At 34.0% G+C, this 14,746-nt stretch overlaps 2 protein-coding genes across 2 annotated transcripts; both read right to left on the bottom strand.

The window, feature by feature from the left end:
* Positions 1–8,016: 8,016 nt before the first annotated feature.
* On the bottom strand, positions 8,017–8,682 carry LOC122004151 (glucan endo-1,3-beta-D-glucosidase-like). Its single transcript, XM_042559078.1, has 3 exons — positions 8,605–8,682; positions 8,150–8,417; positions 8,017–8,042 (listed from the first exon to the last, which is right to left on the bottom strand). Exons 1-3 carry the CDS (start codon positions 8,680–8,682, stop codon positions 8,017–8,019), a joined length of 372 nt encoding a protein of 123 aa, XP_042415012.1.
* A 5,140-nt stretch (positions 8,683–13,822) lies between these two features.
* LOC122004150 (glucan endo-1,3-beta-D-glucosidase-like) lies at positions 13,823–14,484 on the bottom strand. Its single transcript, XM_042559077.1, has 3 exons — positions 14,407–14,484; positions 13,956–14,223; positions 13,823–13,848 (listed from the first exon to the last, which is right to left on the bottom strand). The coding sequence occupies exons 1-3, from the start codon at positions 14,482–14,484 to the stop codon at positions 13,823–13,825; spliced, it is 372 nt and encodes a 123-aa protein (XP_042415011.1).
* Positions 14,485–14,746: the final 262 nt, after the last annotated feature.

Genomic DNA, 14,746 nt, shown 5'->3' with positions numbered 1-14,746 from the left:
ATAGAACATTAAGTACCCGGAGCCCCGTTAGTCCGTCACTCGGTTTTATAGATGTAAAGTGTTTTTGGAAGGCCTAGAGCCTTACTATTCTTTTATCCAGCCAGACTCCTTTGAACTCAACATGCCCTTAATTGATCGAGTGCGTCCTCCCTAGAGTGAAACCCTAGAGTCGTTATATCTAATCGGGGTCGTATATAGTCGTCTTTACTTGGGTGTCTTGCTATAGAGTCACCCGAATAGGATCCAAACCCATAGAGGTCAAGCGATCAACAGAACTAAGGGCGGGATGCCCATTTATCCCTACTTTGATCGTCACATCACCTTAACTTTGACCAATACATCATTTTCTTTACTAGCTCGTTATAACCCGTACAAGTAATTGTAAAAAGTTTTATTCCTTTTCAAAATTTCTACAATTGTCGGGTACAATAAAATTGGTTTCAAAATTCTTAGGAGACATGTGTGGAGTTTTTAGATTTGATTTTTGTATTTAGAGGAAAAAAATATGTACACTAGTATTATTTTTTAATATGTTTAACCTTATATATAACTATATATATCCCATTGATGCATGAAAATTAAAAACAAAAAGAGATAAACGATCATTTTATTAATGAATTTAATACATGGAAACACGTAAGCAAATTTAAATTTATTTATTTGTTTTATATTTTTTGGTGCGACCAGACTAAACCTCAAACTCCATCATATCCTCAAACAATCCAGATTGCTTCACGAAGGATCCAGTTTGCTTCATTAAGGATATATGCAGTCATCGTAACCTGCCATAGTGGTGAATCAAGCATCAGAATCAAGAATAGTGCGGGCGTACAAATTAGTCAAATTAATTAATTAGTAATTTTAATTAAAGAATTGATTATCGACTTACAGGGGTCATGGTGGACTATGAGGGCGCTACCATCGAAGTAGCAGTTGATTTCCCTGTGGCCGGCGCTGTAGTAGTAGGCATTCATGGCGTAGCTTGCCATTTTGATTACGTCCGTGGAGTAGCATGGGGCGTCTTCCTGTATCGCTTTGCAATCTGCTCAGCCGCTCCCGCAAGCATAGTTGATGTTCGCCACGAGTTTCTCCGTTGTCATTCCTGGCTTGGACACGCACCACGATCTTGTGGCTGAGATCGTCGCCGCCAACGCTGTCTGTCACATTCATTAATTTGTTCATCGATTAGATCAATCTTGATAGCATGACATAGAGTTCAAAACATGGAAAAAAAATTTCTAAATGGTTTCAAATTTGATCAAATAATCAAAAATGATAATTAATTATCTGACAAAAGATTGAAAAAAAATGACATAAGTTTGAGTTTAAAAAAAAATGACATAAGTTTGAGTTTATGAGAGAGAATCTCACCTTGCCATTCATTAGGCAAGGGAGGAGGAACAAAGATAAAAGAAGTAAACTTGTGGCCTTCCTCACTGTGCATGCCATTGTAGATGGAACGAAATTGTTGATGGATTTGAGAGACTCGAAGAAGATTTAGGGGGGTGTATTCAATCAAGAGATTGAATGATTTTCATTGACTTTTTTTTAATGATAGACTTTTGTGGAGTTGATTGATTTTTATTAACTTATATAGAATCTCGCGTAGTTGTGAAAAGAATTCTATGGAGTTCTATAGATTTTTTTTGCAAGACTTTTATAGACATTTATAAACGTTTTCATGGAAACTTGTGGATTTATGAGAAAGAACAATTCGTTTCGTTATTGCCAATATGATAAACATCGCTCCAAATTCGATTCGCTATTGTATCTCTCCATGCATTGGCATTTGCTCGTTGTTGTTCTTGAGTATCAGATAATTGATCAAAGCAATCGATACCATGAACTTGTTCTGGTAAGGATGATGAAGCTTCATTATCTGGTTCAACTAGAAATTCATCAGAACGACACTCCTTGCGAAGAAAATTATGCAATTCGGCACAAGCCAAACTTTTTATAATAAAAATTATATTTTAAAAAAGATCGTAAACTTTAAAAAAAATTAAAGAAAAATTAAAAAAGGGTAATTAAAAAATCATAAACTAAAAAAATCGTAAACTTTAAAATAATGTAGAGAAAAAAAATATATAAACTTAAAAAAAAAACTTAAACTACAAAAAAACGTAAAGTAAAAAACGTAAAATTTTTAAAAAAAAGCATAAACTACAAAAACGTAAAGTAAAAATCTTTTTAAAAAAACGTAAACCTTAAAAACAAAAAAAAAATAAAGAAAAGAATAAAATTAAAATAAATAAATAATAATAATGTTAAAAAAACACATGTATAGTTAATTTTATAACAGCGGTTAACACACCCCTAAAGTAATCTCTATGGTAGACCGTCGACGTGATCAAGGTGGTGAAGGAATAACATCGAGAACAGTGTTAAATTTGATCAAAGTGGTGAAGATTCTTGGTTGAATATGCATCAAGTTGGACTGTGCACTATTGTATTGGTAGGCTCTGGACGGGGCTCAAAGAAATAATCAAAATCGAGGAGCGGCAAGAGAAAGGACTTATTCGTAAAAAATTAAAATGATTTGAAGTCTATAGAAATCTCAAGGGTGAGGAGAAGACTTTTTATTTTATATTTAAACTTATACCAAGTATTTTGGAGAGCTCTCATTGGTTAAAATTTATATCTAAGGAATTCTAAAAGAATCCATGAAAATCTATTAAAATTTTGGATACCAAAAGATTTTCATAGAGTTTTAAAAAGTCAAGTTTGAATACCACATGACTTTTTAAAACTATAAAAATCTAATTTGGATACCATTAGATTTCTATAGAGTTTATAAAAGTCTAGATTGAATACACCTAGACTTTTAAAATTCACAAAAGTCATTCAAAGTAATTAAAAGTTCAACATTGAATACACCCCCTTATATAGTGCTACTAGGAGCGGGAGGAAAATCAAGAAAAGTAAATAATTAAGAAAAGAAAGTCTTATTACATTATCGATTTCGAGCCAGAGTAAATGAGAAAGGAAAATTAGAAAAAATGTCATCAAATAAAAATATTAGCCGTGTCAAATAAAAATGCAAATAATAATTATATTAATATAACCCAAAGAGGTAAATAATAATTATATATTAATATTTACACAAATTCTAGGATTGGATGAAAATAGTAATTATACATTACTATTTAAATAAATTTTAGATTTAGTCAACCCATAAATGCTATAAGAATATCATATGTTGATACTGATCAATTTATTATGTATAAAATGCTCACAAGAAATTGTCAAATCATGACTTTACTAAATAGTCTAAGGAAACAAATTTACCCAATTTATGATACCTTCCTAATTGAATTAAATATTAATATGGATCATATAACTATATAGAATTTATATAATTAGTTCTATATATTACACTTACTTTTTTATAAAAAAAAAGAAAAACTTTAGAATATTATATTTTGAAATTCTCACAATGTATAAAATTTATTATAATAATTATTCATATTTAAAGATTGCATTTTGAATGAAAAACTCTTCAAGGATGTCCATGGTCATTTAGTCCTCTCTAATGGTGTGATGGTTGAGATATGAGATATTATCACATGGGGTCTTAGGGTTGAAATTTACTGTGTCCGAGCAAAATAAAAATATAAATTAATAAATTCTATACATGATAAATAAAAAAATATATTTTTAAAAAATAAGATTATAATTAATTAAAAAATCAATTTATATCATATGATATAATTATTAATATTTTTTATTTTAATAATAAATAAAAATAATTATAATATCTATTATAAATAGATATGCTTTTATTTATAGATGATGCACTTGTGATGAAACAATGGAGTTAAATTTTCAAAGCAGAAGTTAATCTAGCAGTAGATCAAAGGAAATAATTAAAATAAAAAATATATTAATAAACTTTATACATGATAAATAAAAAAATGCAATTTTTTAAAAATAAGCTTATAATTAATTAAAAGGATAATTTATTTCTTATGACGATTAATATTTTTATTTTAATAATAAATAATTATATTATTTATTATAAATAGTATGTTTTATTGAAATTATTTATTCTTATAGAAGAAGTATATTGTCTTGTATTTTAGGTAGTTTGAAATTAAGGTGGCATTCGGTGTTGGGATTTGAAAATAAAATAATCGATTTATTCTAAACCTTGTGTATGATTGATAGAAATGGAATTAAAATTTTGAAATGAAATCCAAAAATTTGAGCATGGATGAAACTTACATCCTCCTTTAAATTTTGATAAGAATGAGAATGAGAATGAGAATTAAGTTTTGGATGAAAATACTCTTAATATATTTATTTAATTTTTCATTCATATCCCTTTCTCTCTCTTTATTCTCTCTCATCATGCGTTCTCTCTCCTCATTTTATCTTCACACTTTCTTTCTCCTCAATCTCTTCCATCATACACTCTCCTCTTTTTTTTTTCTCATCGCACTTTCTTTTTTCATTCTCTCCCATTACATTTTATCTCTCATAACACTTTTTCTCTCCTCATCATCTCTCATCATGCTTTCTCTCCCATCATACTCTCATTTCTTATTTTTTTTCTCATCATGCTATCTTTCTCATCACACTCTCTCTTCTCATGTTCTCTCATCACAATTTCTCTATTTTCATTGTCTCCTATCACTATTTCTCTCTCCTCATACTCTCTCATCATGCTTTCTCTCCCATCACACTCTCTTTTCTCATTTTTTTCCTCATGTCACTTTATCTCTCATCACACTTTCTCTCTCATCATACTTTTTCTTTCCTCAATCTCTCCCATCACACACACTTTCTCCTCATTTTCTCTCATTGCAATTTCTCTCTCTCCATTCTCTCCCATCACACTTTCTCTCTTTATTCTCTCCCATCACACTTTATCTCTCATCTTATTTTCTTTCTCCTCATCCTGTCTGATCATGGTCTCTCCCATCACACTCTCTTTCCACTAAAAATTTCTTGATGTTAAAACAACAGGATGACTAAATGTTCAAGAGACCCAACTAGAGTTCTTGCGAGCTAAACTAAATGTCATGAAGGCTGGAGCAGATATTGCTCAAGCTGAGCTATCCACTTATTAGGCTAGTGAAGAGGAATGCTTCGAGATAGGGAGGAAGTCTTACCTTGGCTCTATTGATTTCAAAAGGAAATTAGTTGTGAGATTTTTTTTGTACACTTAACCACGCAGCAGTGGGAGTGATCCAATAACTATAGGAGGGTGGTCATCTATCACCAAAACTTTCTAGACAATCTATAGATCAAAATCAACTCCTTAGAGAGCTCTCAGGGGTCTTCTTAAATAAATTGCACTAGGGTTTTTGATGTCATACATCATGTCCTACAACTATATGTAATTGTTAAACGAGAATGAAATTAAATATTTCTTAACCGTCGCTACATATTACCTGCCCCTTTGTAGATCTTCAGATCAACCAATATTTTTGATAAAAATAGAACTAGCAAGTTCTCTTCATACAATATATATCAGTTCAAGCAACATCCTTAGTAGAAGAACCAAGCCCATCTTTCACTCTGATGTGCGATTGTTGATCCTACCGGGTTTGGCAGTGGTAACGTACCTCCAATAGCCGCTTTCCTATGTTGTAATGCTTTCTGCACTCAGGTTTCTACAATCATCTCGAACTCTTTTGGCGATAAAGCGATTGTGGTGAGTTTTCCAGCCTCCTCCATCTCAAAGCTTCAGATTCATGTGAAGATTTCCACAAACGATGCCAATTTTGATCATGTCTGAAGGCTAGGGAGATGGCGCACTGACTCTAGTGGATGATTTGTTGGTCGGTGGATGACTTCTTCAATAGAGAACTAGGGTTTTTTCTGATCCTACACACAATTCAACAATCCAACGGATGTTAGTGACCAAAAACAAGGGAAGGGGTACATGGCAAGGGCCTCCGACGCTCAAGTTAGTATGGTCTCGGATAGAGGAATGAAGAATAGTAGAGAAAGTTCTCGCGTGAGAGAAAAACTTAAATGATGTTGATTGCGTACCTTCCCCATGGAGAGGACCCCCCCCCCCCCCCCCCCCCTCCCCCCCTTTATATACCACCTCTTGCAATCTTCATCACCATGAGGTGGCTCAGTTTATTAGAGTTTGTTAGGTGATAAGAAGTATAAAACCTGGATCATGTGAAATGATTATCCAAGGAATTATTTTTCTTACCCATTGATATACCTCTTTTGTTGCCTATAGTCCACGCCATTACTGAAGTGGTTAGAGGAATATGATGTCATGCTTAGTTGGCTTATGAGAAACACAATAACCTTTGAAAGGGGTTTTCAAGGAATATTCCCTGACAAGCTTTGATAATCTATCATAATATTATTAGAAGTTGTCTGTTGAGCACATCTCGGCCAATCTCTTAGGCCGAAAGTATTTATGCCTGCCATGGTATTAATCTGCTTGGTTGTGTATTTAAATACTATGGAAATCTATTTGGAGACTAACATGGTATCCGCAATATATTAATGATCTATCTGAGAAGTTATATGATTAATTGTATATGGAAATAGCTTTAAGAGAGAATGTGATATCAAGTAACTTTAGACTTGACCAACCTTTGCTTTATCAAACGTATATGTAGAGTTTCCTAAGGATAAGTTTCTTTAAGCTTTCTCAATCAAGCATATACAAGGAGCCTTATGTTTGACTGGCCTCTATCCGGCCGTTCGTGTGTTAAAGTTTTTAATGAGACTAAGTGTGGCTGACCCGCCCGGTCCTAGACCAGCAGAGCGTACACAAAGAGTCTTATGTTCGACCGACATCTATCCGGCCATTCGTATATTAAGGTTATTAATGAGGCAAAGTGTTTCTAATCCCACTTAGTCCTTGCCCGGCTGGGCATACAGTGAGAGTCTTATGTTCGACCGGCATCTATCCGGTCGTTCGCATATTAAGGTTGTTAATGAGGCTAAGTGTTTCTAAGTCTGCTCGTTCTTTACCCGGCCGGGCGTACACAAAGTCTTATGCTCGACTGGTATCAGTACGTCCATTCATATATTAAGGTTATTTAATGAGGCTATTTGTTGTCAACCCCACCCGGTCCTTGCCTGGTCGGGTATACATAGAGAGTCTTATGTTCGACCAGCCTTTATCCGACCATTTGAATATTGAGGTTTTTAATGAGGCTATGTGTTGCTAAGCCTGCTCGGTTTTTGCCCAACCGAGCTTTATCTGACTGTTTTTGTGTTGATACCTTTGCGAGGCTAAGGGTGCTAAATTTGGCTGGCCTTTGCTCGTCGGGCGAACCCATAGAACCTTAAGTACCCGGAGCCCTGTTAGTCCGTCACTCGGTTATACAGATGTAAAGAGTTTTTGGAGGGCCTAGAGCATTACTATTCTTTTATCTAGCCAGACTCCTTTGAACTCAACATGCCCTTAACTGATCGAGTGCGTCCTCCCTAGAGTGAAACCCTAGAGTCGTTATATCTAATCGGGTTTGTATATAGTCGTCTTTACTTGGGTGTCTTGCTATAGAGTGATCACCCGAATAGGATCCAAAAACATAGAGGTCGAGCGATCAACAGAACTAAGAGCGAGATGCCCTTTTATCCCTACTTTGATCGCCACATCACCTTAACTTTGACTAATATATCATTTTGATTACTGGCTCGTTATAACCCGTACAAGTAATCGTAAAAAGTTTTATTCCTTTTCAAAATTTCTACAATTGTCGGGTACAATAAAAATAGTTTCAAAATTCTTAGGAGACGTGTGTGGTGTTTTTAGATTTGATTTTTGTATTTAGAGAAAAAATATGTACACTGGTATTATTTTTTAATATGTTTAACCATATATATACTTATATTTATCCCACTGATGCATGAAAATTCAAAACAAAATAAGATAAACGATGCTTTATTAATGAATTTAATACATGGAAACACGTAAGCAAATTTAAATTTATTAATTTGTTTTATATTTTTTGGTGCGACCAAACTAAACCTCAAACTCCATCATATCCTCCAGCAATCCAGATTGCTTCACGAAGGATCCAGTTTGCTTCATTAAGGATATATGCAGTCATCATAAGCTGCCACAGTGATGAATCAAGCATCAGAATCAAGAATAGTGTGGGCGTACAAATTAGTCAAATTAATTAATTAGTAATTATAAATAAAGAATTGATTATCGACTTACAGGGGTCATGGTGGACTATGAGGGCGCTACCATCGAAGTAGCAGTTGATTTCCCTGTGGCCGGCGCCGTAGTAGTAGGCATTCATGGCGTAGCTTGCCATTTTGATTACGTCCGTGGAATAGCATGGGCCATCTTCTTGTATCGATTTGCAGTCTGCTAAGCCGCTCCCGCAAGCATAGTTGATGTTCGCCACGAGTTTCTCCGTTGTCATTCCCGGCTTGGACACGCACCATGATCTTGTGGCTGAGATCGTCGCCGCCAACGCTGTCTGTCACATTCATTAATTTGTTCAATCATTAGATCAATCTTGATAGCATGACATAGAGTTCAAAACATGGAAAAAAAAATTTCTAAATGGTTTCAAATTTGATCAAATAATCAAAAATGATAATTACTTATCTGACAAAATATTGAAAAAAATGACATAAGTTTGAGTTTATGAGAGAGAATCTCACCTTGCCATTCATTAGGCAAGGGAGGAGGAACAAAGATAAAAGAAGTAAACTTGTGGCCTTCATCACTGTGCCCGCCATTGTAGATGGATCGAAATTGTTGATGGATTTGAGAGACTCGAAGAAGATTTATATAGTGCTACTGGGAGCGAGAGGAAAATCAAGAAAGGTAAATAATTAAGAAAAGAAAGTCTTATTACATTATCGATTTCGAGCCAGAGTAAATGAGAAAGGAAAATTAGAAAAAATATCATTCAAATAAAAATATTCGCCGTGTCAAATACAAATGCAAATAATAATTATATTAATATAACCCAAAGAGGCAAATAATAATTATATATTAATATTTACACAAATTCTAGGATCGGTCATCCCGATGCAAATAGTAATTGTACATTACTATTTAAATAAATTTTAGATTTGGTCAACCCATAAATGCTATAAGAATATCATATGTTGATGCTGTTAAATTTATTATGTACAAAATGCTCACAAGAAATTGTCAAATCATGACTTTACTAAATAGTCTAAAGAAACAAATTTACCCAATTTATGATACCTTCCTAATTGAATTAAATATTAATTTGGATCATATAACTATATAGAATATATATAATTAGATATATATATTACACTTACTTTTTTATAAAAAAAAAAAGAAAAACTTTAGAATATTACATTTTGAAATTCTCACAATATATAAAATTTATTATAATAATTATTCATGTTTAAAGATTGCATTTTGAATGAAAATCTCTTTAAGGATGTCCATGGTCATTTAGTCCTCTCGTAATGGTGTGATGGTTGAGATATGAAATATTATCACATGGGATTTTAGGGTTGAAATTTAATGTGTCCGAGCAAAATAAAAATATATATTAATAAATTTTATACATCATAAATAAAAAAATATACTTTTAAAAAATAAGATTATAATTAATTAAAAAATTTATTTATATCATATGATATAATGATTAATATTTTTTATTTTAATAATAAATAAAAATAATTATAATATCTATTATAAATAGATATGCTTTTATTTATAGATGATGCACTTGTGATGAAACAATGGTTTTAAATTTTCAAAACAGAAGTTAATCTAGCATTAGATCAAATGAAATAAATAAAATAAAAATATATTAATAAATTGTATACTTGATAATTAAAAAAATGCAATTTTTTAAAAATAAGCTTATAATTAATTAAAAAGATAATTTATATCTTATGACGATTACTATTTTTATTTAAATAATAAATAATTATATTATTTATTATAAATAGTATGTTTTATTGAAAACATTTATTCTTATAGAAGAAGTATATTGTCTTGTATTTTAGGTAGTTTGAAATTAAGGTGGCATTCGGTGTAGGGATTTGAAAATAAAATAATTGATTTATTCTAAACCTTGTGTATGATTGATATAAATGGAATTAAAATTTTAAAATGAAATCCAAAAATTTGGATATGGATGAAACCTACATCATCCTTTAGATTTTGATAGGCATGAGAATGAGAATTAAGTTTTGGATGAAAATACTCTTATTATATTTATTTAACTTTTCATTCATATCCCTTTCTCTCTCCTTATTCTCTCTCATCATGCTTTCTCTCTCCTCATTTTATCATTACACTTTCTTTCTCCTTAATCTCTTCCATCATACACTCACTTCATTTTTTTCTCATCGCACTTTCTTTTTTCATCATCTCCCATTACATTTTGTCTCTCATCACACTTTTTCTCTCCACATCATTTCTCATCATGCTTTCTCTCCCATCATACTCTCATTTCTTATTTTTTTCTCATCATGCTATCTTTCTCATCACACTCTCTATTCTCATGTTCTCTCATCACAATTTCTCTATTTTCATTCTCTCCTATCACTATTTCTCTCTCCTCATACCCTCTCTTCCATCACACTCTCTTTTCTCATTTTTTTCCTCATGTCACTTTATCTCTCATCACACTTTCTCTCTTATTATACTTTCCCTTTCCTCAATCTCTCCCATTACACACACTTTCTCCTCATTTTCTCTCATTGCAATTTCTCTCTCTCCATTCTCTCCCATCACACTTTCTCTCTTTATTGTCTCCCATCACACTTTCTCTCTCATCTTATTTTCTTTCTCCTCATCCTGTCTGATCATGGTCTCTCCCATCACACTCTCTTTACACTAAAAATTTCTTGATGTTAAAACAACAAGATGACTAAATGTTCAAGAGACCCAACTAGAGTTCCTGCGAGCTAAACTAAACGTCATGAAGGCTGGAGCAGATGTTGCTCAAGTTGAGCTATCCACTTATTAGGCTAGTGAAGAGGAATGCTTCGAGATAGGGAGGAAGTCTTACCTTGGCTCTATTGATTTCAAAAGGAAATTAGCCGTGAGATTTTTTTTGTACACTTAACCACGCAGCATTGGGAGTGATCCAATAACTATAGGAGGGTGGTCATCAATCACCAAAACTTTCTAGACAAATCCATAGATCAAAATCAACTCCTTAGAGAGCTCTCGGGGGTCCTATTAAATAAATTGCACTAGGGTTTTTGATGCCATACATCATGTCCTGTAACTATATGTAATTGTTGAACGAGAATGAAATTAAATATTTCTTAACCGTCGCTACATATTACCTGTCCCTTTGTAGATCTTCAGAACAACCAATATTTTTGATAAAAATAGATCTGGCAAGTTCTCTTCAGACAATATATATCAGTTCAAACAACATCCTTAGTAGAAGAACCAAGCCCATCTTTCACTCTGATGTGTGATTGTTGATCCTACCGGGTTTGGCAGTGGTAACGCACCTCCAATAGCCGCTTTCCTCCGTTGTAATGCTTTCTGCACTCAGGTTTCTACAATCATCTCGAACTCTTTTGGCGATAAAGCGATTATGGTGAGTTTTCCAGCCTCCTCCATCTCGAAGCTTCAGATTCAAGTGAAGATTTCCACAAACGATGCCAAATTTGATCATGTTTGAAGGCTAGGGAGATGGCGCACTGACTTTAGTGGATGATTTGTTGGTCAGTGGATGACTTCTTCAATAGAGAACTAGGGTTTCTTCTGATCCTACACATAATTCAACAATCCAACGGATGTTAGTGACCAAAAACAAGGGAAGGGGTCCATGGCAAGGGCCTCCGACGCTCAAGTTAGTATGGTCTCGGATAGAGGAATGAAGAATAGTAGAGAAAGTTCTCGCGCGAGAGAAAAATTCAAATGATGCTAATTGCGTACCTTACCAATGGAGAGGACCCCACCTTTATATACCACCTCTTGCAATCTTCGTCATCATGAGGTGGCTCAGTTTATTAGAGTTTGTTAGGTGATAAGAAGTATACAACCTGGAGCATTTGAAATGATTATCCAAGGGATTATTTTTCTTACCCATTGATATACCTCTTTTGTTGCCTATACTCCACGCCATTATTGAAGCGGTTAGAGGAATATGATGTCATGCTTAGTTGGCTTATGAGAAACACAATAACCTTTGAAAGGGGTTTTCAAGGAATATTCCCCGACAAGCTTTGATAATCTATAATAATATTGTTAGAAGTTGTCTGTTGAGCACATCTCGGCCAATCTCTGAGGCCAAAAGTATTATGCCTGCCATGGTATTAATCTGCTTGGTTGTGTATTTAAATACTATGGAAATCTATTTGGAGACTAACATGGTATCCCCAGCATGTTAATGAACTATTTGAGAAGTTATATGATTAATTGTGTATGGAAATAGCATTTAAGAGAGAATGTGATATCAAGTAACTTTAGACTTGACCAACCTTTGCTTGATTTAACGTATATGTAGAGTTTCCTAAGTATAAGTTTCTTTAAGCTTTCTCAATCAAGCATACACAAGGAGCCATATGTTTGATTGGCCTCTATCCGGTCGTTCATGTTTTAAAGCTTTTAATGAGACAACGTGTGGCTAACTCGCCCGGTCCTAGACCAGCTGAGCGTACACAAAGAGTCTTATGTTCGACCGACATCTATCCGGCCATTCGTATATTAAGGTTATTAATGAGGCAAAGTGTTTCTAATCCCACTTAGTCCTTGCCCGGCCAGGCATACAGTGAGAGTCTAATGTTCGACCGACATCTATCCGGTCGTTCGTATATTAAGGTTGATAATGAGGTTAAACGTTTCTAAGTCTGCTCGGTCTTTACCCGGCCGGGCGTACACAAAGTCTTATGCTCGACTGGTCTCTATCTTTCCATTCAAATATTAAGGTTATTTAATGAGGCTAATTGTTGTTAAGCCCACCCGGTCCTTGCCTGGTCAGGTATACATAGAGAGTCTTATGTTCGACCGACCTTTATCTGGCCATTTGAATATTGAGGTTAAGTGTTGCTAAGCCTGCTCTGTTTTTGCCCAACCGGGCTTTATTTGCCTGTTTTTGTGTTGATACCTTTGCGAGGCTAAGGGTGCCAAATTTGGCTGGCCTTTGCTCGTCGGGCGAACCCATAGAACCTTAAGTACCCTGAGCCCCATTAGTCCGTCACTCGGTTATACAGATGTAAAGAGTTTTTGGAAGGCCTAGAGCATTACTATTCTTTTATCTAGCCAACTCCTTTGAACTCAACATGCCCTTAACTGATTGAGTGCGTCCTCCCTAGAGTGAAACCCTAGAGTCGTTATATCTAATCGGGTTTGTATATAGTCGTCGTCTTTACTTGGGTGTCTTGCTATAGAGTCACCCGAATAGGATCCAAAAACATAGAGGTCGAGCGATCAACAGAACAAAGAGCTGGATGCCCTTTTATCCCTACTTTGATCGCCACATCACCTTAACTTTGACTAATACATCATTTTCTGTACTAGCTCGTTATAACCCGTACAAGTAATCGTAAAATGTTTTATTCCTTTTCAAAATTTCTACAATTGTCGGGTACAATAAAAATGATTTCAAAATTCTTAGGAGACGTGTGTGGAGTGTTTAGATTTGATTTTTGTATTTAGAGAAAAAAATATGTACACTGGTATTATTTTTTAATATGTTTAACCTTATATATACTTATATTTATCCCACTTATGCATGAAAATTAAAAACAAAATGAGATAAACGATCGCTTTATTAATGAATTTAATACATGGAAACACGTAAGCAAATTTAAATTTATTTATTTGTTTTATATTTTTTGGTGCGACCAAACTAAACCTCAAACTCCATCATATCCTCAAGCAATCCAGATTGCTTCACGAAGGATCCAATTTGCTTCATTAAGGATATATGCAGTCATCGTAAGCTGCCACAGTGGTGAATCAAGCATCAGAATCAAGAATAGTGCAGGCGTACAAATTAGTCAAATTAATTAATTAGTAATTTTAATTAAAGAATTGATTATCGACTTACAGGGGTCATGGTGGACTATGAGGGCGCTACCATCGAAGTAGCAGTTGATTTCCCTGTGGCCGGCGCCATAGTAGTAGGCATTCATGGCGTAGCTTGCCATTTTGATTACGTCCGTGGAGTAGCATGGGCCGTCTTCCTGTATCGCTTTGCAATCTGCTAAGCCGCTCCCGCAAGCATAGTTGATGTTCGCCACGAGTTTCTCCGTTGTCATTCCCGGCTTGGACACGCACCACGATCTTGTGGTTGAGATCGTCGCCGCCAACGCTGTCTGTCACATTTATTAATTTGTTCATCGATTAGATCAATCTTGATAGCATGACACAGTTCAAAACATGGAAAAAAAATTTTCTAAATGGTTTCAAATTTGATCAAATAATCAATAATAATAATTATTTATCTGACAAAAGATTGAAAAAAATGACATATGTTTGAGTTTATGAGAGAATCTCACCTTGCCATTCAATAGGCATGGGAGGAGGAACAAAGATAAAAGAAGTAAACTTGCGTCCTTCCTCACTGTGCCCGCCATTGTAGATGGATCGAAATTGTTGATTGATTTGAGAGACTTGAAGAAGATTTATATAGTGCTACTGGGAGCGAGAGGAAAATCAAGAAAGGTAAATAATTAAGAAAAGAAAGTCTTATTACATTATCGATTTCGAGCCAGAGTAAATGAGAAAGGAAAATTAGAAAAAATATCATTCAAATAAAAATATTCGTCGTGTCAAATACAAATGCAAATAATAATTATATTAATATAACCCAAAGAGGCAAATAATAATTATATATTA

This window comes from Zingiber officinale, chromosome 7B (genome assembly GCF_018446385.1).
Source record: "Zingiber officinale cultivar Zhangliang chromosome 7B, Zo_v1.1, whole genome shotgun sequence".
Taxonomy (NCBI): Eukaryota; Viridiplantae; Streptophyta; class Magnoliopsida; order Zingiberales; family Zingiberaceae; genus Zingiber; species Zingiber officinale.
This window is presented reverse-complemented; position numbering and strand designations above follow the sequence as displayed.

Bases quoted from the DNA above. Each gene is read 5' to 3' on its own strand.
- LOC122004151 (XM_042559078.1), bottom strand. From the start codon at position 8,682: ATGGCGGGCACAGTGATGAAGGCCACAAGTTTACTTCTTTTATCTTTG. The intron at 8,418-8,604 runs GTGAGATTCTCT...TGAATGTGACAG, and splicing joins CTTGCCTAATGAATGGCAAG to ACAGCGTTGGCGGCGACGAT. The intron at 8,043-8,149 runs GTAAGTCGATAA...TCACTGTGGCAG, and splicing joins CATAGTCCACCATGACCCCT to CTTATGATGACTGCATATAT.
- LOC122004150 (XM_042559077.1), bottom strand. From the start codon at position 14,484: ATGGCGGGCACAGTGAGGAAGGACGCAAGTTTACTTCTTTTATCTTTG. The intron at 14,224-14,406 runs GTGAGATTCTCT...TAAATGTGACAG, and splicing joins CATGCCTATTGAATGGCAAG to ACAGCGTTGGCGGCGACGAT. The intron at 13,849-13,955 runs GTAAGTCGATAA...CCACTGTGGCAG, and splicing joins CATAGTCCACCATGACCCCT to CTTACGATGACTGCATATAT.